Source organism: Artemia franciscana, chromosome 21 (genome assembly GCF_032884065.1).
Source record: "Artemia franciscana chromosome 21, ASM3288406v1, whole genome shotgun sequence".
Lineage (NCBI taxonomy): Eukaryota > Metazoa > Arthropoda > Branchiopoda > Anostraca > Artemiidae > Artemia > Artemia franciscana.
The window spans coordinates 10,824,138-10,847,278 of NC_088883.1; the positions used below are offsets into that span (position 1 = coordinate 10,824,138).

Below are 23,141 nucleotides of genomic sequence, written 5' to 3' on the forward strand. Positions count from 1 at the left end.
AATACTACTGCTAACTCAAACTGCACAGTTCAGTAATGAATGTAAACAAGCTGAAATTATCGAATCTTTACTAAACCAATGCAAATCAGGTACCAGGATAGGCCTAATGCTCGAATTCTACAAGTTTCCTTATGGATCAGATAGGATCCAAGAAAATACTTTAACAAATTTAGTGACAGACCAGGACAATTAGAACAATCGACTTTGGTTGTGTTTTAACTGCCTAAAACAACAAATTTGCGAATGTTTAATGAATTACAAGAGGAATCTAATGGACAGTAATAAACATGTCAAATTATCTGATTTGCGAATGAGCCGAACTAGCACGATAGAACGAGCAAATTCGCCAAATTTGTTAAATAGTAGCAAAAAAGAACCAAATGAAAATGTTAAATCACCAAATTTTCAGTTAGATGGAACTAGTGTGATAAAAATACCGAATCCGCAAAAATTGGGTTGCGAATGGGAATCAAATATGTGCGTTAAATTTTGCTATATGGAAATGGACGGAAGAAAAATATTTGAAATAGGCAGTGAGGCTTCACCAGAATGCCTGTTTCTGTTACTGGATGCCAAAATATTAGAGGACAGTGCACTCCTACCTCCTCGGGACGCCCCTGGATGTTTCTTCTATGTATAAGGTGCTTTTATCCGTGCTTTAAATGTATTAATTTTTCAAGCTTAAATATGAACAAAAACAAACACGTTGGCTTATAGGAGTAATATTTCTGTATGAGTTTTTATACTAGGTGAATTTAATTTTTCTTCATTGATCTTACTTTCTAGTTTCAAATTTTCCTACTTTTTCGTGAATCAACGTTCAAATCACTTAGTTAAGAGTTCGAGCTCACGCTCAAGCTTGTTTTGGTCTGACACTTTGGTCAATAACAGTGACTTATAGGTTCTAAGCCATTTTTGATTATCCCCTAAGGCAGTTAGGAAAAAAGACGGGAATTTAAGGCAAGCTACAAATGTATGTTGAGGGGTGACACCTATAGTTACCAATCATATTATATACTTGTCTCCCTCCTTCTCCCTTAAGTTTAATAATGTTAAGGCTAAGGGCACTAAGACAAAATTTTCAAGTAATGTAGAGGGAGATGTTAAAGGAACCAAAAGGTACTGTGTGTGTGCTACGATTACTGCTACAACTACTACTGCTACAACTGGTGCTGCTACCACTGATACCGTAACTACTAACTACTACTAACAATGACTGAAACTATTACTACTATTGAGACTAAGTGTATTAAGGTGAACCATTCGGGGAATGTTGATTTCACTCAAGAAAGTGAGTTTTACTCATAGTGTGTATTGCTTTGAGTTTTTTCAACTTTCACTCATAGTGAAAGTTTCATTTTATTTAGGGGATGAAACATTTATGTTGTGCATACTTCTTCTACGTCTACCACTGCTGCGGCTACAACTGCTAATACTACTGAGGCTAATGGTATTAAGGTGAAACTCTCAGAGAATGTTGAGTTCAGAGTTCAGAGTCTTATTCACCAGTTAATACAATTTTATATCACAATATTCTGATTCTCCCTCAAAAGGCTCCATAGCCAAAGATACAAAAAAGCAAGAAGAAGATGTTGAGCTAAATCAGAATACACTACGACCATTCAGGCTATTAATAGGACGTATCAGCAATATCTAATTAACAACTTAGAATATTAAGTTAAATCTTTCGGGACATGTTGAGGGAGATTTTGAACTAGCCTAAAGGCACTTTTTACACAATGCTACTACTACAGCTACTACTGATTTAACTACCAATGCTACTAGTGTTACTGCTAAGGTTAAGTTCACAAGTGTAAAACTTAATCAAACCACATTATGTACATTTAGACTGTCAAAAAGGCGTGTCAGCAACAGCTCAGGAACATCGTATGGCATTAAGCTGAAACAAATGCACCTTATTTAGGGTGATGTTAAAATTAATGAAACGGCACTGTTTACACATTACTACTGCTACTATTACTGCTGCTACCGCTATTATTACTACTACTACGGAAACTACTACTGCTGCTGCAACTGCTACTACTTCTTTGGGAAAGGGGATCGAGGTGAAACTCTCAGGGACTGTTGCGAGGGATTTTGAACTAGATCAGAACAGACTATGTGCCTGCAGGTCGTCGAAAAAGTGTACCAGCGATATATCAGGAACGACTTACGACATAAAGTTAAAACTTTTACAACAGGTTGAGGGGGATATTGAACTAATGAATAAGTGTTATGTGCATACTACTGATACTACTACCTGACTGCGGCTCCACCTATTACTACTACTACTACTACAGGTACTACTACTATCACTGTTTCGATTACGACTTCCATTACTACTACTGCTATTATTACTACTATTATTATTACTACTTCTACTACAACTAATAAACCTAAGGTTATAAGGGCAATATCTTTGGGAATGCAGGATTATATTAAAAAACATTATGTGCATACAGGTGGTCAACAAGCCAAATCAACAATATCTCAGGAGCTGCTTAGGATACTAATTTGAATTTTTCAGGGCATGCTGAGGGAGATGCTGATCTGACAACAAAGACAAAGGGAGATGCTGATCTGACATATGCCTGCTACTATAACCTCTACTGCTGCCATTACTGGTAATACTGCTGCTAATACTTGTCAGGCTACCAGTATCTAAAATGTATTTTCGGGTCAGGTTCGAAGCGTGTTTTAAGCGGGTTTGACAAAATCCCTTTCAGGTTCTCCGTTTTCAATCCAGTGGAGTTTTAAAGCCTTTTCACGATACAGCCATCTTGCTTGTTGGGGTCCTTCAAAGTTAGGACGCACTAGAATAACATATTTGAACACAGGTTCTTAAAGTCCTGAACCTCAGGCACTTAATATGGTAATCTGCATAATCGGTGTCCAACTCCATGGTGGATGTAGGTGGCTGAAAATGGATCCCTATCGCACATTTTTTGAAGAAATCTATGAGATTGAGGATTCTCCAGGTAGGCAAACCCGAGCTAAAACTTGAATTGTTTAAAGAATACGTTTATACGAACCTAGATACCTAAAATACCCTTACGTTTTAATGCCTTATATGCTTACTCTAATTTTACGCTTTTAACTTCTAAATATGAACCTAAAATACAATCATTAGGCTATCCTCTTTCTCTTAATTAGTGAACACATCAGCATTCTAGTATCCTTGGCTAAGACTAAACTGCAAAGAACATAGGAAATTGATAAAATAGAAATTACAAATGCTCAAACCAAATTAGGCTAGGGTAAATGTTTAGTTTAGAGGATGTAGAAATGCTAATTTTAGAAGTCCATCCATTTCTGGTTGACCCTCCTCCTCTATGGGGCAAACTTAAAAATGCATAAAGTGGGCTTGCTTGCAGGTAAAATTACCTATAGAGTAAAGCACATTAGTCCACAAGCCCTGCAGTCAGCAGGGTGAGGTCTGTATACTATATTTATTTAATAAACCTTGTTTGAGGTTTTTTTCAAATTTTATCACTCTCTGTTGAGTGACAGACCTCGCCCTGCTGTCTGTGGGGCTCATGGGCTAATAGAATTCCCTCTAAAGGTAATGTTACCTCTAAGTAAGCCCACCTTATGCATTTTATATTTGCCCAATAGAGGAGGAGGGTTGACCAGAAGTGAATGCACTTCTCTAATACTGACAGAAAGCAATATACAATCATCAGAATCTTGCTATATGCAGTAATATGGACTTTAGAGTACTTGGAACAAAGCTAAACATTTACCTTGGGTAGTTAGGCTACAAAGAAAACTTCTTGCATCATTTGAAACTGCCAACACTGACATACCAACAGAAAAGGGGTGACATTATTTTAACCACAAAAATCCTCTCTAAAAATACCCTTCCCTGTCTCTTTGCACAGCCCTTGCATTCTGGTACTAGAGGACATTCTTTGATTCCATGCAGCATTCCATGAGTAGACATAGAAGCCACTTATTCAGCCACAGAATCATCAATATGTAGAACAAGCTCTCTGAAGAAACAGTTTCTGCTACTTCAACTGACATGTTCATGTCCCACCTTGATAGGGAATGGCTCTGCCAGGAGTTCCTTTACAATTGGGAAGCTGTAGAGTCCTCCACAAGAGTCTAATCTAACAGCCACAATCTACACCAAACAAATTCTTTTTTCTCATGGAGCATCACAGGATGGATAATCCTTATATCACTCCAAACTGCAATTTAAGGTAATCATTCCAGGTGCATTGTTACCAGTGTTGAGAAATGCTTAAGTAAAAGTACTTAAGTAATCACTTAAGTAAAAATTCTGAGTACTTGTACTCTACTTAAGTAAAAAATTTCTAAAGTACTTAATACTTATACTTAAGTAAAAAATTGAAGTACTTAAGGGTATTTAAGTACTCAAGTACTTTCTTCTTGGTACAGAAAAATTATACCAGCATAATGCAGGACAATGTGACAAATTGAACTGCCTATATGTTGGTGGATGAGTGGATTTTAGTCTTTGAGAACAGCAGCTCCCAGCCTGGTGCAAAATTTCAAAAAAGGATGCTACCATGGTGGAACTACCATATATATTGAATGGAAAGTTTTTTGTGATAAAGGAAGAATTCAGAAAGATGGAGCAGTATCTATAGTGACCCCCTCATATAAGGTTTGTGGATTATAGGCAGGGGTTTTGGTTACAAATTTTAATTTTAATTAATGAAATTTTTTTCTTTTTTTTTTTTTTTCTTTCCTTAGCTCCCTAGTCTAGGGTAATACCATTTTACTGACTATTTGGGCATTTTTATTGGTAAAACTACATGAGCTTGTGAAAAAGCCTAGACAGACAAACCCAAGACACAAGCAAAGACAGTTCAGTTTTTGTTCGCCCAACTGTCTTAGCTTATAATTGGGTTCACTTGCATAACATTTGAGCCAGATAGGAGGCCCTTGTAGGCTTTGGACACTTATTACCCTTGCAACTTCAGTCACCTTACTGTTCAACTAACATTAAATTAACTTTCTTATTAGTACAAAAGTCTAAGTTTATAAATTGAATCAATTGCCTTGCCTGACACTCAATGCATAATGGCCCCATTCTGACTTTAGACAATTGTTTGCCTCTCATTTTTCTCATTGTTGCTGGTTTTTGAATTAAAATGGAATTGTTTTGGGCATCAAGTCATGGCTAATTGTAGAAACAGCCAAGACACATAGTTGAACTATGTTGACACTAGAGTGAGAAGCAAACCTGGTATTAATCCCCCTCCCCCTCATTAGGATTGTATAAAAACGTTGTTAGTTCATTTGTTAATAGATGTGTCTATCTATTATCTGTCCATGCGTCATTGCTAGGGCAGTAGAAACAGGGTAGATAGTCAAAAATCTTAGATAGTGATAGAACCTATGGTTTTCCAAGTGTTTGGTTAACCAAAGACTTGGAACACTTAGTGTCTGGAGATGAATACTTTGATGTTAGTGACAAAGAAACAACTCATGATAATTCTGGCAACTGTGGTTGTGAAACCAGTTTTGTGAAGGTGGAGATTTTATCATATTTTAATGAGAGGCAAAAGGAACTATATGTGCTCAAAGTGTACCCAAGGGTAATGAAAGTTTTCAGGAAGTACAACTGTGTCATTCCTTTGTCTGCATCTGCAGAATGACTATTTTTGGAAGGTGGTGAAATTTTTACTCCAAAAAGAAACATGCTCAGAGATGGTATGTTTGAAAAGCTTCTGCTGTTGAAAGGAGCAACTAAGAAATTAAGTTAAGCTATGATGAAGCTGTAATGAATGAACCTTGTAAATTATTTTCTTTTTATATCTTAACTGAAGTAAAATTCGATTTTTCATGAAACCAATTAATTTTTTTCATGAAAACTATCGTTTTTTCTGAAAAGTGGTCCATTTCTTGGCAGAATCTTGCTTATCTTGTCTACTTGGAAAGGAAATGGATATTAAAGAAGTGTTTTGTGGGTTTTTGCTGTAAGTAAAACATTAGTACTTGAGTAAAATACTGAATATTGAAGCAAAATCGAAATACTTAAGTACTGAAGTACTTTTTCAAAAGTACTTATTACTTAAGTAGATTTTTAGAGAAGTACTTAATACTTGTACTTAAGTAAAAATTTCTCTGAGTACTTGGTACTTGTACTTAAGTAAAAAAAAGAAGTACTTGGCACAACACTGATTGTTACCAATCACAGATAGGCTAGGCAAAAAACATTTGGATATAGGGCTAGCCTGGGCCTAAGGTAATAGTCTTATTTTCTGGTTGATCAATCAGGCGTTGATCTTCATAAGTTTGCTCAGATTTTTTAGCATTATTTTAGTCATGGGCTCCTCTGGAGAAAAACACTATAAAATTCTGAAAACTACAGCCCTTTTAAAAGTTTTAAAATTCTTAGCCTACTAATACTATTCCTAAAAGCACATTACTATAGACTATGGTAAAATTGTAGTTCAGATGCTTCTTCCTACCTTGGGAAGTAGTTGATTGAAATGAATTAAATTTTTATATAAGATATGCCCATTCTGAAATTAACTCCAAAAACTCTTAAAATGACCTACTTACCTAGCCTATGTCTAAATTACCTTAATTTGCACTTCAGAGCAAAATAAGATCCATCTTGATCTGTTAATTGCTCTATACTTAATGATATGAATGATTAAACATCAAATGCATCACTAATACTTCCAGGGAACACCATTATATTTGCTATCTAACAACATCTTGAAAACTTTTCATTAGGTGTTTAGACTGTTGTATTTGATAGACCAGGGCTTCTTAAACTTTTATATAGCGACCCCCTTCAAGCTTAGGAAATTTTAAACGACCCCCTCCTCCATATAATGAAATTTATATTAACCATAGATGTAGATGTAATATCGCAAAGTTAATGATTTTGACTGCATCAAAAAACACAGTGTTTAATTCTGATGCAATTTTTTTAACAACAAGTACCTCTTGGTGAATCATACAATGTGTAAATGTAATATGATTATTTCCAGCTTTAACAAATGCTGTAAAACCAAGATCTTGTCTGGTCATTGCTGCAGCACTGTCTGTGCACACACCAACACAATTACTCATTTACTTTTTTATATATATCTTTTCCACGAGTATGACCTTCCAGAGGACGACAAAACAGTATATCTTCATGAATGCATCCCTCATAAATATATCTTACAAAAAGTAACAACTGTGCCATTTTTGAAATGTCTGTTGACTCGTCCAGTTGTATTGCAAACTTTGAGCTGTCTTTAAGCCTCATAAGAAGCTGTTGAAATGGATCATTGCTAATGTCTGAAATTCTTTTGGATACAGTGTCATTTGATGATGGAATTTTACTAATTTCAGCAGCATACTGTTTTCCATGAACAATTTCAGACATTCTTATAGCTGCAGGTAGTAAAAGTTGCTCTCCAATAGTAAAAGGCTTTTCCATTTTTGCTATTAAATACAAAACTTCATATGATGCCAATTGATATTTATCATTCAAAGTCACATACTTCTCCAAAGTGTTCTTTTCTTTATTTGATGTTTGCAAAAGATGCTCGAAATATTCTATTGGCTTTTTTGATTATGTTGCATGTTTAGTATTCAAATGTCGTTGCAGTTTTGACGGTTTTATGCTTTCTGCAGCCAAAACTTCTTTGCAAATTAAGCACACTGGTTGTTCTTCACTGTTGTGAGAAGAGCATGTGAAGCCATACTGCAAATATGATTCATCATATTTTCTTTTATATTTTCTAGAAGTCGGATTTGAAGATTTGAAGCACTGCAACTTGGTTGTGACGGCATGGCAGACTTATTAGTTGGAATTTTAATTAGCCATTCATCCATGATGGTTAAATAATAATAAATAATTAAACAAAATGTAGTTGAACTTTAACATAATAATTAAAAACACCAACTGAAAATTACACAGTAAATACACACATGTCACTACGAAGACAAAGCTCAGTCCAAACTGAAGTACAAACAGTATGTGTAAGCTGTAAGGCGTCGCGGCGTGTGGGTACTTATAATCACTAAGTTATCTTGCAAACACTGACGCCAGCGGCCAGACATCAACGTTGAAGGTTCAGTTGAAAATCGAGGAGCACGTTGTATTTATTATTTTAAATGCTACTTCCATATTTTCATTTATAGGCCCTACATAACTGTTTTGCATTGCCACTTTTTCAAAAAAAAAAAATTATACTAAAACTACAATAGTATTATGTATGATTTATATTTGTATTTATATTTGTATGTAGTGTGTATACTAATTTTAAAATTTTATTTATGATGATTGAAAAGTATCAGATCTTTGCGACCCCCTTTCAGTAGTCTCGCGACCCCCCTGGGGGTCGCGACCCACAGTTTAAGAAGCCCTGTGATAGACCATTCCAGTGATCTGTTACATGCATGAGAAAAACTGTTGCTGGTGTCAAGTTTTGACAGAGGTTTGAACAGCTGCTTTGAATGTCCCCTCCTGTTAGTGCCTTTATTTTGAGAAATTGAAATGAATTATGGGGGGGTTTCTGGTGGAGTAAGCTTATATGTCATAAGCATATCAGCTCTTTGTTGTCAGTAAACCAGTGTGGATAATCTCAGTTCCTTCAAATGTTCATCATAAGGCTTATCTCTCATCTTTGATACTACCTTTGTGGCTCTCCTTTGCACCTATTCCTGATGCTGTACATCACCCCTGTATCCTGGTGATGCTATGCACATTCCAAAATCAAGCACTGTTTGACAAGTGCCTTGTACAACCTCACAAAAACATAGGGGGTTTTACTGAATATAGTTTTCTTTAAGAGTGCTAGGTCAGAGGTTACATAAGACACAGTCTTCTTGCAATTTAAATATAATTTACTCTGGTTGTCAATGATGATTCCAAGATCTCTTTCTTCATCCACACTTTGCAGTGTGGATGTTGCAGTGTACCAAACAACTTTGAGTCATCAGCACAGGGTTGGATGATTTGTAGTTAATTGGAAAATATCATTTATATAGATATTGAATAGGGTGGGTCCTAAGACACTATCCTGTTGGATACTACTGGTGACTACATCTTTCAGAGAGGATTGACCATAGTATTCTTGAAACTGGGTTGGACTTGCCAAAATGAATAATAATATATTTGTTAGTATTGAAGCTCATGTGCCATTTTGTTGCCCAGTTTTGAATATGGTCAAGATCTGCTTGTACTGACTCATGGTTAACTTTACTAAACAACTTTGAGTCATCAGCACAGAGTTGGATGATTTGTTAATTGGAAAATATCATTTATATAGATATTGAATAGGGTGGGTCCTAAGACACTACCCTGCTGGATACTACTGGTGACTACATCTCAGAGAGGATTTATTCTCATTCATTAGTAAAAAGCTTTTCTCTCTATGATCTATCCATAGGAAGGCTGAGATCCAGCCCAAAAGGTCTGCTTCAATTCCACATGAGTCAAGTTTACTATTCAAGTGTGGATGTAGAACTTCATCAAATACTTTGCAAGATCAAGCCAAGACATTCACAAGTAAGCCCTGATCAATCAGGTGTGTTATAGCATTCTAAATCTCCAGCAAATTTATTTCTAAAGACTTCCCTGGTTGAAAATCATGTTGGCTGGGCAATAGTATCCCATTAAGTATCAGATGCTTCATGATAGAGTCATTTACAACTCATTGTAGGATTTTAGCAACAGTGGAAGTTATACTTATGGGATTTTTCTGTGCTGGCTTTATTTCCCTTTTGAACAAAGGGGTGACAAATGCTGTTTTCCAATCTGTTGGCACTTCTTTGGTACATAGGCTCCATTCTTAAAATCACTGCCTTTGTTATCCATTGGCACTCTCCCCTTCCCAATGTACAAATATATTGCTCAAATTATATATTTTCCATGTGTTGTGCTTTTGTCAGCTAGATATAATAGCAAAGAAGCCTCATCAATAAAACAAAGGAATATGAAATAATAACCAGTTTTCATAGTCATTATGCCACACAATTAGCTTTGACTTGATGGGAAACTACATTGTAGCTATATTTTTATTAAATATTTAGGTGATATTTTTGTTAGGTTTGTTGGGTTAGTTTAGGTTATGTATTTAATATAATGCAGTCTGGGTAGCCCCCCATCCATAATTCTTTGTTGTAGTTTCCATATTTTTGTTACTAAACTATTATATTTTCATCATATTTTTGCATATTTCATTATGATTAGCCTAACTTCACTTCTTGAATGTGGTGGCTATAAGACACAAGTACCATATTTTCATCATATTTTGTTTCATTTCATGAGTGTTAACCAAACTTCACTTCTCAACAGAACTTGAGTGTGGTGGCTATAAGAAACAAGTACCAAAATTTGTATAAAGCTGTTACCCTAATTACCTTAATTTGCATTTTGGAGTGAAATAAGGTCCATTGTTGGATATAATATGAATCTTACTATTTAGTGAAATTTCATAATCTACTTTGAGCCCTTGCCAACTCCTGATAGTTGTCTACTTTTCTGTTTTTGATGTACTTTTTCCAGTAACATTTCCTTCTGTTAATTTCTTTGTGGAGTCATAGAGGATAATGTTTTGGGCTTTGGAATTATTTTAACTGGTGTTTTTTTTTTGCAGCTCAATTAACTGACTTCTGAAGTCATTCCATAGATTGTCTATGTTCCCCTGAAGTAAGGGTTTCTATTCAACATCAATTTTCTCTTCTGATTACCTTGTAGTCAGTTAATGAACTTTTTGTGTACCCATTTGTTGTATTTTAAAATGTTGAAGTTATTTGTATTGTAATGTTGTCACTTTTTCCCAGAGGAGTTAGATAACTGATCTTTTGGAGTTGTTCCTTATTTTGGGGAAATACTAAGTCTACGAGCATTGATTTGTGAGATTGGTGATGTCTTGTGGGCTGATCAATTGTCTAGTATATAGACAAATTATGAAGATGCTCAGTAAACAGATTATGCCTGCTTTTACTTGTTAGTGTTGATCCATTTGTTAAGCCTTCCTTCTAAATTAGGTCAGGGAAATTAAAATCACCTGCCACAAGTAGGTTTCGTCTAAAACTTGAAGTTGCCTTGGAAATCGTAGCTGCAATAACCCATTCAGTCTCTGTGGAATTAGTAGCAGAGAGACTTCTGTAAATGCAGCACACTTTTGTTACACATATTTGTTTCTGAAAGATCAAACCCTATAGCCTCATCAGCACAACCCAACTCATAGGAATGTTTACAGGATGAATTGTGTAGCATGTTTTGACTAATTGTAGAGCTCCATGTCTACAACTAATTTAGAATAATTTTGAAAAAGTACTGTATCCTAGAACATAAACATGAGATTCTTCCAGTCTATAGCAGCTTGATTTAGGACGAATTTCAGTCAGGATAACCAAATCATAATTTTTTCAGTAGACTAAACATTCCAGCTCATTTAATTTGTTAGGAATTTGGTCAAAATTAGTACAAAGAGCAAAAAAATCTTGACTTGCAGACTGTGTTTGCTCCTTACTCTTGGTATTGATATGAGATGAGAATCTAGGTCAAGTGGCTCCAGATTGTGGTTGTTGTTGTTTTAGCAGTCCAGTAGCTTTCAGAGCTTGTTTCATTTTTGGGTATATCCCCACTGAATATAGTTTGTACTTGTACAGGAGACTTAACACTTTCATTGTCATTAAATCGTGACATCTTTACATTATTTACATTCTTCACTACTTTAGGCTCTAAATCTGCATTGGGGATGGCTTGGATATATCTGTTGCGCCTGCCTAATTTTTTGAAATTATTATAAAATTGTAAATGCCAAGATTTTTGCTCACTTGCCCCCTCCCCTCATCCATGCAAAAATTTTATTCTCAGAGAAAATCCTTCAGATCTCCCTTCCCCTAGAAAACTCCCATGTGAAAAGGAGACAAGCCAATCACAAGGGGTGTTTTTTTGGAGGGAGATTTTTCACAGTGAGGTTTTTTCCGTAAGGCTGTTTTTCCATGGAGTTATTTTCCACATTAGGTGTTTTTCCCGGGGTGGGGGGGATGGTTGCCCTCCAATCACTTTTGACTTTTAACAGGGGCACTAAAACTTCCAATTTCTAATCGAATAGTAAAATGTGATTAACAAGAACTGCCACAGTCCTTGGGGCAATGGCTGTAGGCTATTGCAAGTTACCTCTTCCTCTTAACCACCACCCCCTCCCACAATGGATGTATCAACATTAAAAAAAATCGTTTGTTCAAAATAGTCTAATAGTCAAATAACCCTGCCTCTGTGGTTAACAATTCTGCCATTTTTTCCCCAAATACATCCAATTGATAATTTTGAGATGACTATTTTAATTAAAACAGTTCAAAGGTTAAATAACTGCCTTCAGGGTTCACAACCCTCAGCCCCTGGTGCAAGGGCTATAAGTTATGTAAGTTGCCTATTGTTCAACATACAAAATGTTTTTTTTTACCAAGAAAAGAGGGCATGTTTGATCCTATAAAAAAAAAGAGCTGGAGCATTAAGGTCGAATCTTAGGAAAATGTCAAGAAGAATGCCAAACACAATCAAAAATTTTTTTTTTCGTTTATTGATTGTGAAAGGAAAATACCAGTAATATTTAGAGTGGCTGGTGGTATCAGTCTTCATGTTGTTCGGAAAATGTTTAGGAGCATCTTCAACTCCCACATACCAATCTACAGTTTGCTGATGATCTGGTATTATGGGCAACTGGCAATACCTTCGAGATTGTGTATTCAAAGTTGCAAAATGCACTTTTCCAATTTGAAAAGTTTTCTCAAAAGTCCATTTTACCTACTGCACCCACAAAGTAAAAAATTATCCAATTCCACCATAAGCGAAATCATTCTAATGCAAGGCTAACATTAAATGGAATACTTTCCCAGAGGACAATCAAATTAATTATCTAGGGCTCATACTTGACCAAAAACTAAACTTCCACCTCCACATCACAAACACAATAAAAAAGTGCTATAGAAAATAAGAATAATTAAAAGGCTACTAGCCACACCTTGGGGCTGTAATGAGAAAACACTACTCCAATTTTATAAATCATATATAAGACCCCATATTGATTATGGCCTCATAGTTTATGGTGCTTGTTCTAAGACCCACATGCAAAAAATTGAAACGACGCAAAATAATATAATTCGTCTTATATTTGGTCTTAGGAAACCAACAAAAACTAAGTTTCTGCTTACTGAGAGTGGACTATCACCAATAAATGAAAGAAGAAGATCTCTACTAATTAATTACCTTACAAAAATTGAAGCCAATGATTCTCATACCCTGCATAACTGGTTAAGAAATCCATCTATGTTTAGAGGCGTTGCAAATGAATATGCAAATATCCAGAAGAAGTTCCCAGTGCCAGTAAAATCTATTGCACCCACATTCCCCCAAACCCCCCCTTGGAGTTGGTCAACCCCCATAATAAAGACTGACTTCTCAAAGTGGACCAAAGAACTTACCCCCATTTCTTTTATTCAGAAAAAATTTGCTGAACTAAATAATGTTGCTTATAAAAACCATTTCCAAATTTTTGTAGATGGGTCCAAAATGAATGAGAAAGTGGCAAGCGGAGCATTCTTTCCAACCCATAATATCGCTTTAGGAGAGAGATTACACGATAATTCATCTGTAATGTCTGCCGAGCTAAATGCCATAATCATGGCATTAGATTTCCTCATGGTTAATGAATATATGAGTGTTAATATTAAAAATTTATAATATATTCTGACTCTTTGTCAAGCCTTGAGCTTCTTTCGTCAGCTTCTCAAAATAAGATGGATATTAGCACATTTCTTTGTCTTAGGATTATTGATATTTTTGCTTCAAAAGGTATTTTAACTCATATCCAGTATATTCCAAGCCACTCGGGTATAATAGGTAACCATAAGGCAGATGAAATAGCAAAAAATACTTTAAATATTGACCAGCCAAGTGGGAGACCAATCCCCATTAGAGATATTTACCGCTGGAGACTTACAGAGGTACTGCTAAATAATAAGAATCCTACCCTATCACCTTTCCCAAGTAAGCACCTTTCCAAGATTTATCATAGAATTCGGTCAGTTTCAAATGGGCTAAATTTTCAGGCATTTTCATGTCAGATCCCTAATTCAAGTGGCGAAGTTCCCTCGTCCCCCCTTTGCAGGTCATGTAATCTTAAGAATGAAACAATAGATCACTGCCTATTTGAATGTAATATGCTGACGTCTGCACAGTATACCCTGCGATGTAAAATGTTAGAATGCTTCAAACACCACAAAATTCCACTAACAGCCAAGAGTCTTGCTGACCATACTCTCTCGCAGAGCACGGAGCTCAATATATATTCTCTTATAATTCAACTGCTGGTATCAAAAGATATACTTCAAGAAATCTGAGCAGATACAAATCATATAAGACAAACCAGCTCCATAGCTCTGTCGATCCCACAGAGTGAGCCAAAAGGAAAAGGGCTAAATAGTATCGACTGAAAAGCCCGTCTGCTGAAGAAGAAGAAGAAAGAACTAAATCAAATTTCAGTTAATCAGGTGATTCAGTTATATGAAGGTTTAGTTGCACAGGGGTTCAGCTACATGCAGAGAAGGAGCCATTGCAATTGTCTACCATCCATCTAACTCAAAACCCTTTTTTTGCAGGGAATATCTTTTTTTTAATTAGCTTCTTTTTTGTTTCTTATTCTAATATTTTCTTTTTTTTAGTGGATCACTGGCTTGGCTACTCAGCATCATTTGCCACAATTGTGTACATAAAATGGGTAAGATCTAGTTTTGGCTCATACATGTTTGTAACTGATATGCTGTGTTTTGCTAGTTTTGCTTAAGAGAATGATTGGGTAGTTTTACTTTTATAATCTTAAAGAATATCTCGACCTTTTGATTGGATTTCTGGATTTATCTTAAGAAAAAGAAGGAAAATGTTTTTTTCAAGTTTTAGTAGCCTATTAAGTATTTGATGATATAGAACTATGTCAAACATTTGGTTAAATTGAAAAGCAATGCAATACTGCATAAAATACTGATACTGAGAGGGAAATTCTTCTGCTCAAATGAGTTAAATGAAATCTGTGGTTGCTTTGTGCATTTGACCTCCTCATTCCAAAAAAAAAATATATGTTAACCTCCTCAAAATCCAACCTTTGTACATCTTAAGCATATTATGCACTCTGTTTACTAAAGGTCCATTCACAATAAAGTTTACCAATATTGTAATTTAGTTAACTCTAATTTGAACCAATCAGAATTTTTAACCAGTAAGAAAATTCTATGAATTATCTGATTGGCTCAAATTTGTGCTAGTTACATCTCATATTAATAAAGTGTCATTGTAGTTGGGTCCTAATGGCTACATTTCAAACAGAAAGGTGTTGAACCCTATAGTTTGTAGCTATGATTGAACGTTCAGATGCAGTGACGTCCATTCACGAAAATTAAGGGGAGAGCAAAATATGTTTTTCAATTCTAGGAGGAGGAGGCAAATGTCTCGTTTAAAATAAAAATCAATAAAGAAAATTTTTCAATGAAAGTACCACATAAATGGTGTTTTTCGAAATCTAACGGGGGGGGGGGGCAAAAAATATTTAGGGTGTGCAGAAAATCCTCGGAAAACTTATGAGAAAAGAATGACGACCAATCTAACCAAAGTGATGACCAAACTGCCAAGTTAACTACTTCTAAGTAGATTTCAGTTTTCTCTGAAACACAAACACCATGTAGCGGTACTATAGCAGTCATATTATCTTGGAAGCGCCAATAACTGCTAATTTGGTATGCAGCACGTACTCTTGAAGCTGCTGCATCATCAGCCAGTCTTAGAAATAAGAAAATATTTGCCACATCCTGTCCTGAGATTAGTATGAGAACTCAGTCAATTTTCTATGTTTCTATAAAAGCAAACTTGGCTACAATTTTATGGTCTCTCAATCTTCAAGGAATTATCAAATCAAGGGCTGTCTTAATTTCAGAACTAAAAAGCTTACGATGCACCATTTGTGCCTTTCTGTAAGGGCAAGTAATATCCTTCGCTGTTTCTAATATCCATCAAACTTCTACTTAGAAGTAGTTAATTTGGTGGTTTTATCAGTACTTCGTTTAGACTGTCGTCGTTATTTTTTCATAGTGCTTAGGTCCTCCAATGAAGTCATTGGGTCACCTCAAGACTTTCTAACATTTTTATAACTATATAGAACATCTCTTTTGGCTCTGTTCTAATCAAGACGTCTTATGTGCACTACAGATAACCGATTTTTTCCTATTAAAAAGATAATGTTTGTAGTGACATTTTTTTTCTTTTTTGACAGTTTTTTTTGTCAATTTTGTCATTTAGATTTTGTCATTTTAAGACATCAAAACAAAATTTCAGTCCCAAAAAAAGCTGAAAATTTTCTAAGTTAAAAAAATTCAGTGTGAAATAAGAAATGAAGTACAAACAAGTTAAGGGGGGCCAAAAAGTTGGTGGAGGGTCATTGGGGGTGGACCCTTGGAGGTGTGAAATGGATGATCATAAATTCCCTCTAAAAATGTCGAATTAACCGATCATTCTCATGAATATTCTAATGCAAGTGGTTGCGCAATACCTATGTTAATATATGTTGTCAAGTAAAGTTCAATACTAAATCACAAATTCTATTAGTCCGTTTGAAATCAAATAGAACGGTTTACTCAAGTGGTCATTCCTATGATTAAGCTGATTCTACTAAACCATTGGAATTCAAATAAACCGGTTTAAATGGTCATTCTTCTTATCCAGTGAAAGTTGAATATATGTTGATCAAGTTCTTACCGGAATATGTAAATAAAGTGCGGCTGTATTATGCAAACGAGGTTAAGAGTATATGTAATGATGTTTAGGGTATAATTTTTAGAGCCTCGGGCTGTATATTTCGGGCGTATTGACCCTAACTACTAACTACAACAGAGAATTATGGAAAGAGGGCCGCCCAGAAAGCGTTATATTAGATAACTAACCTAACTACTTCTATATATTAAATATTTAATCAAATTGAATATTACGAATTATAATCAAAAATATTTAATCCCTGCATAGTAGTTTGTCTCATTCGGGCTAAGCTGATTATCTCCGAGTGCACACAGAGAAACCGGTTTTAAACAGGTCAAGAGCAACAGTGTGGTCAGTATAATACACAAGTGCCATTAATCATATCTATTAAACCCACATTCAATTTTCTTTTCTGTTTTACGTTGTTTGATTTTTTTTATGGACTTAATCAGTTTGACTTCTGAACAGGCCATCTACTGGTAATTCAGTGTTTGGTGACTTTATATCCCTCTGGTTTATATTGAATGAAGAGAATTCCGAGATAAATTTTTGTGCAAGTTCCCAAGATTATTTTTATCGAATGTACTCTGTGGTGATTTGAGAAAAGTTTATTCAGTGTTTTCGAGAACAAACGTTGAGTTCATCAGATATTGTGATAAGCACTCACGATAATATCTTCACTATTATGTAAGATTTTGATTTTCTTATTTACTTTCTATTCATATGACTAAAAAGATAAATTTATTGAATAAATAACGCTACCAATTTTGGCCACTTTTAAATTATGATTTTATTGCTTTACGGTAATGTCCGTAATAAAATGCAATGGAATATTATTATTCCTGACATTTTTAACGGTCTAAGAGTCCTTTTTTCATATTTTTCGTGTATTCTTTAATTACCTCTTTTTATGCTACTGACAGGGTCATATGCAGGATTTTTGTTTGGGGAGGGTTATTTTTTTTCAAGGAGTAAACTTAAAAAAAAGTTTTACATAAAACTTTAAAAAACAGGTCTAAAAATTGTATATATGTATTTTAGTTCCGTTTTCACCACTCGGACAAATATTTTTGGGGGGCAGGGAGAGGGGTCAACTCTCTACCTCCTCTAGATATGGCCTTGGTTACTGAAGTCTCTTCTCTATTTATCCTTCTTAGGAAATGGGGTCATTGATAAATTTGAATATTGGAAATTAAGACGCACCGATGTTTAAAAAAATTGCATATCTAAATGTTTTCGAGACGTTGGACAAGTCATTTGAATCTGAATTCATTTATTAGGGTATTTCTGGCTCTTAGATTGTTAAAATAACTCCGACCCCAATTTTCGACAGACGTTGGACTCGGAATCTGTTTTGAAACCATGCATGTGCTTTGTCAGCGCCTATTATTTGGCCTTGTCGATTTTGCAAAAAAGAGGAAAAAATGCTCGGCTAAAAAATTTTGGCTCCAATTTCATGGTTTCTAAGAATTTGGCACATCAACTCTACGCGTGCAATAAGTTTGAAGTCCGGTATGAATTTATTACTTTCGTCCTGTTTCGACTCCATTATAGTTGTTTTAGGTAAAGTCGTCCGTAGAACGCACGGTGCGTTTTAAAGTCGCGTTTTTTTGTGGTTCTGGCAGCTTCAATGTCTATTGATGCTTTTTAACACCCGAAAGGCAAATTACCTGTATTTGATGCGGTCTTTTTTCAGGACTTAATGAAAAAGCAGGTTTTTCTCAAATGAAAGTAACGAGCAACATTAAAACGTGAAACGAACACACATTATTCCATATATGAGGGAAGCTACCCCCTCCTCAGTACCTCGCTCTCTACACAAAAGTTATTATCATGTATCAGGTAGTATCATGAGTAAAGACGGTGGGTGCAGCGAAGATGTTAATAATAAAATAGCCAAGGCCCAGGGTGTTTTTTTCGCAGTTGAAAAAAGTTTTGAAGAATAGCAAGTCTGCGAATCAAGACAAGATTATTTGAAGGTAAAGTGATGACAGTGGTCAAGTCGGCTCTGAAAGGATTTGATGGAAACAGGAGCTTCTTAGGAATGTACAATAAGAGAGTCTTTGAATAAATTGGGATGGAGGAGGAGTTTGCGTAGCTGTATTGGCCTCAGGCAGCTTGGTGCTGTAGTCAGCTGTTAGGCACAGTAGTAGTTTAGAATCCGACCAAGTAGGCTTTGAAGAATTTCGTTCGATAGAATTTTGCCCTTATTGGGTGTAGGTCAATTTTTCTCTGTTGTTTTCCGTATGTCCAATGTGGAATTTCTTCATTAGTGTTTTTGGGCATGCCGACTTTGGTTTTTTATTTTTCACCAACATTTTTTCCTTTTGGGGTTGTTTTCTTTCTCTTTTCTAAATCATTTAAATGTTCCTATGCTGATAGCTTATAAATTGGTAATTGCATACTCAATGAATTCTATATATTTAAAACTACCATAAAAAGCAAATACTTCTGACGTATGTTGTAATTAAATTCCGTTCTGTACAGTTTCTATTTCAATTGACACTGACCACCAGGGCTGCCAACCACCAACGTCTAAAAAGAATGCAAATCAAGGCCAAGAAGAGTGATTTTTCCTAAAAAGAGTACAAGTAATATAACAAGCGTATCCCCTCTGAGGCAAAAATGAGTGCATTTCACACAAAATTATGTAAGTTGGCAACCCTATTCCTTGGGTTAAATGCACTTCTAACGTAGCTGCCAACTATTGCCGTTTTAAAGTAAATGAAAATTGACACCCAAAAAGAGTGATTTTCACTCATCCGTATATCCTCTGAAGTGAAGAAGAGGGCATTTCACACGATCAGTGTGCAAGTTGGCAACCCTGGTGACCACTCTTTACTTGGAGTTTGTTGCCAGGAACTGTCTGAATAATCAAGAAAATTTGCTGAGGCTAGTGAATTTGGGTTAATAGGTTCAATTACGTTGTTTCCAATCAAATTCTGAATAGGATTCTACATTTTGGTAGCCTTTAGCAAAATACGTGTCTGCCAAAAACGGCTCTGTAAATACCTGCTTAATTCAGTATTTATAAATAATTTAGTCAAATATTCTTTCATACTAACAGTGTTCTAATGAATTAGTTTTTTATAATGATTAGCTGTGTATTAGTTAAATTGTGTGATACAGTGGTTACCACTGATTACCATTAGATATATGGAATATACAAGACTGATTGCTTATTATCTAGTCGAAATATTTAAATTATGGGATTTGATTCGAGAACGGTTGTTATCAGGCATTTTAAAGAAAAAAATATTTTATGTGGCATTTATAACTGTTGGAAAAGTTTTGATGCAATTGATATAATTGTGCTTTGCTTTATTATGTTATAATAATATACTGTAATTATTTTAGTACCTGTATAGTTTTGAAGGTCAAGGGCAGAGGGCCCTGCGCATACATCCAAATAAGCGGGGAAGGGGGATGTCGGAAAATCCTTCCTGGAGTTGGGTTGAAAAGCAGAAATGGGTGCATTTTTAGCCCAGGCTTTTGGAGGGTAGGGATTAATAATAGATAATTAACAATCTAGCTAATTAATAATAATAATAATGGATTAATGTTGTTCGGTTTTGGGAATCTAAACAATTTTTCCTAATTAAATACACGCAAATATTACGATTTTTCGTTTTGAGTTACAAAATTTCCAAAAACAGTTTACTTTCAGGTAATCTAACTTTCAAGAAACCATTAGCCTATTCAAAACTTCAAGCACATACGTTTATTTTCTTGCACATATATTAAGATGTATTAAGATGTGTTTAGTTACTTAACTATTTCGAAAAATAACCGTTACAATAATGTCACAAAATATCTCCTCATATACCAACCCTTTAAAATGGTAAGCCAACCATTTAAAATGGGTTAAAACCCTTTAAAATGGTAGGCCAACCATTTAAAATGGGTTTTACAGGTTTGAGGAGAATAGTCCCTGGGTTCTATTATTCCTTGAGGAAACATTTCCAAAAAATATCTCAAATGGTAAGCCAACTATTTAAAATGGATTTTACAGGTTTCAAGAGAATAGGCCTTGGGTACTAGTATTCCTGGAGGAAACATTTCCAAAATATCTCTTCGTATATCAACCCTTTAAAATGACAAGTCTAGCACTTAAAATGTGTTTTACAGGTATGGAGAGAGTAGTCCTTGGATTCTATTATTCTTTAAGGAAATATTTCCAAAATATCTCCTCGTATATCAACCCTTCGTCCCTGTCGAAAATAAAAACTTAGTTAAGGCATTGATCCACATTGTCGAAATAAATAATGGTTAATTTAAAAAATACCCAGGTCTTGATAAAATTATTGACTTCAGTCTTTTTCAGCTGGGAAAAAATGGGCAAAGGGGGAGATGTGAACTCCTTTACTGCTTCAGAACTTCGACCTCGGAAGAAAATGGTACCACAAGGCACAGATATCCGTGTCGGTGGTGGAGCAAGCGGGAGTGATCTCGTTCAACTGCTCAAATCACCGACCGATGCAGACTTTGAAAAGATGACTCACATTCAGATGGATATCTTAAGACCTTCTGACTCCGAAGTGTCAATGGAGCCTAAAGATTTACCTGTCATTAAGGAAACATTTTGGACTATTTCAGTTCAAGTTTTCTTTCCATTTCTAATCGCTGGACTGGGAATGGTTGGAGCAGGATTAGTTTTGGATATTGTGCAAGTAAGCTATTTTGTGTGTTATTGTGTTTGTAGGAAATAAACACAATAACATTGTTTTGTGTTTGTTGATGAAAAAATTATAATATTGATATAACAAAGGGAAGAGTAAAAATAATTTTTTTTGAAAAAATTACCTACACTGGCACACTGCAGCAATTTGTTTGTTTTGTGAAATTTTAATTGAGCCCTGTTTTGCGACTTCAAACTGATTTTGGTATTTAAATGATTGCATAGTTGAATTTACCGCGTTGAAAGTATTTCAAATTAATTTGAATAAATCCAGAAGTTACCTGAATAGCATTTCTAGACCGAGCCTCCCTTGGGAGTTTTAGAAACAATTTTAAAACAAATCCTTACACTCCAAATGCTTTTTATGAGATGAAACATAAGTTTTATTTTTTACTAAATCAGGCTACTTTCAGAAAATTTCCAATTGTGTCCAAATAAACTCTGACCTTTCATTCCTACCTAATCCTTATAAATTGCAACGAAGCTTGCTTTCCTGTGTACCACTGCATTTTTAATAGCGCTAATACTTTTTTATTGCGGTTATGTCCATTTTTATGGCACTTGGTATTAACCAAGTGACATATAGCAATCGCCAATTCTGTCGGTCTGTCTGTCGGTCTGTCGGTCCCGGTTTTGCTACTTTAGGCACTTCCAGGTAAGCTAGGACGATGAAATTTGGCAGGCGTATCAGGGACATGACCAGCTTAAATTAGAAATATTCTTTTTCCCAATTTGACCATCTGGGGGGGAGTGGGGGCCCGGTTAATTCATAAAAAATAGAAAAAATGAAGTATTTTTAACTTATGAGCGGGTGATGGGATCTTAATGAAATTTGATGTTTGGAATGATATTGTATCTCAGAGCTCTTATTTTAAATCCCGACCGGATCTGATGACATTGGGGGGAGTTGGAGGGGGGGAACACTTAGAGTGGAGGGATCGGGATGAAACTTGATGGGAAAAATAAGCACATGTCCCAGATACATGATTGACATAATCGGAACGGATCCGCTCTCTTTGGGGTAGTTGGGGGGGGGGTAATTCTGAAAAATTAGGAAAAATGAGGTATTTTTAACTTACGAACGGGTGATCGGATCTCAATGAAATTTGATGTTTAGAAGGATATCGTGTCTTAGAGCTCTTATTTTAAAGCTTGACCGGATCTGGGGAAAATGGGGGGGAGTTGGGTGGGGGGAAATCTAAAACTTGGAAAACCCTTAGAGTGGAGGGATCGGGATGAAACTTGGTGGGAAAAATAAACACAAGTCCTAGATACATGATTGACATAAACGGAACGGATCCGCTCTCTTTGGGGTAGTTGGGGGGGGGGGTTATTTCTGAAAAAATAGAAAAAATGAGGTATTTTTAACTTACGAACGAGTGATCGGATCTCAATGAAATTTGATATTTAGAAGGATATCGTGGCTCAGAGCTCTGATTTTAAACCCGACCGGATCTGGTGACATTGGGGGGAGAGTTGGTAGGGGGAAACCTTAAACTTGGAAAACACTTAGTGTGGAGGGATCGGGATGAAACTTGGTGGGAAAAATAAGCACAAGTCCTGGATACATGATTGACATAAACGGAACGGATCCGCTCTCTTTGGGGTAATTGGGGGAGGGGTTAATTCTGAAAAATGAGCTATTTTTAACTTACTAACGGGTGATCGGATCTCAATGAAATTTGATATTTAGAAGGATATCGTGTCTCAAAGCAATTATTTTAAATC

At 35.5% G+C, this 23,141-nt stretch overlaps 1 protein-coding gene across 3 annotated transcripts in view; it reads left to right on the forward strand.

Annotated features, from left to right (window-relative positions):
• Nucleotides 1-2,894: 2,894 nt before the first annotated feature.
• The window catches only part of LOC136040945 (solute carrier family 41 member 1-like), a 48,694-nt gene continuing 28,447 nt past the window's right edge, over nt 2,895-23,141 (forward strand). Inside the window, exons 1-3 of one of the 3 annotated variants that reach the window (XM_065725387.1) lie at nt 2,895-2,978; nt 14,659-14,714; nt 21,060-21,405. In XM_065725387.1, the coding sequence (XP_065581459.1) occupies nt 21,070-21,405 (336 nt within the window). In that variant the 5' untranslated portion in view covers nt 2,895-2,978; nt 14,659-14,714; nt 21,060-21,069. Of the gene's footprint in view, nt 2,979-14,658; nt 14,715-17,280; nt 17,423-19,832; nt 19,963-21,059; nt 21,406-23,141 lie in introns of those variants that run through there. The other 2 variants (XM_065725388.1, XM_065725386.1) reach the window with 2 other exon arrangements.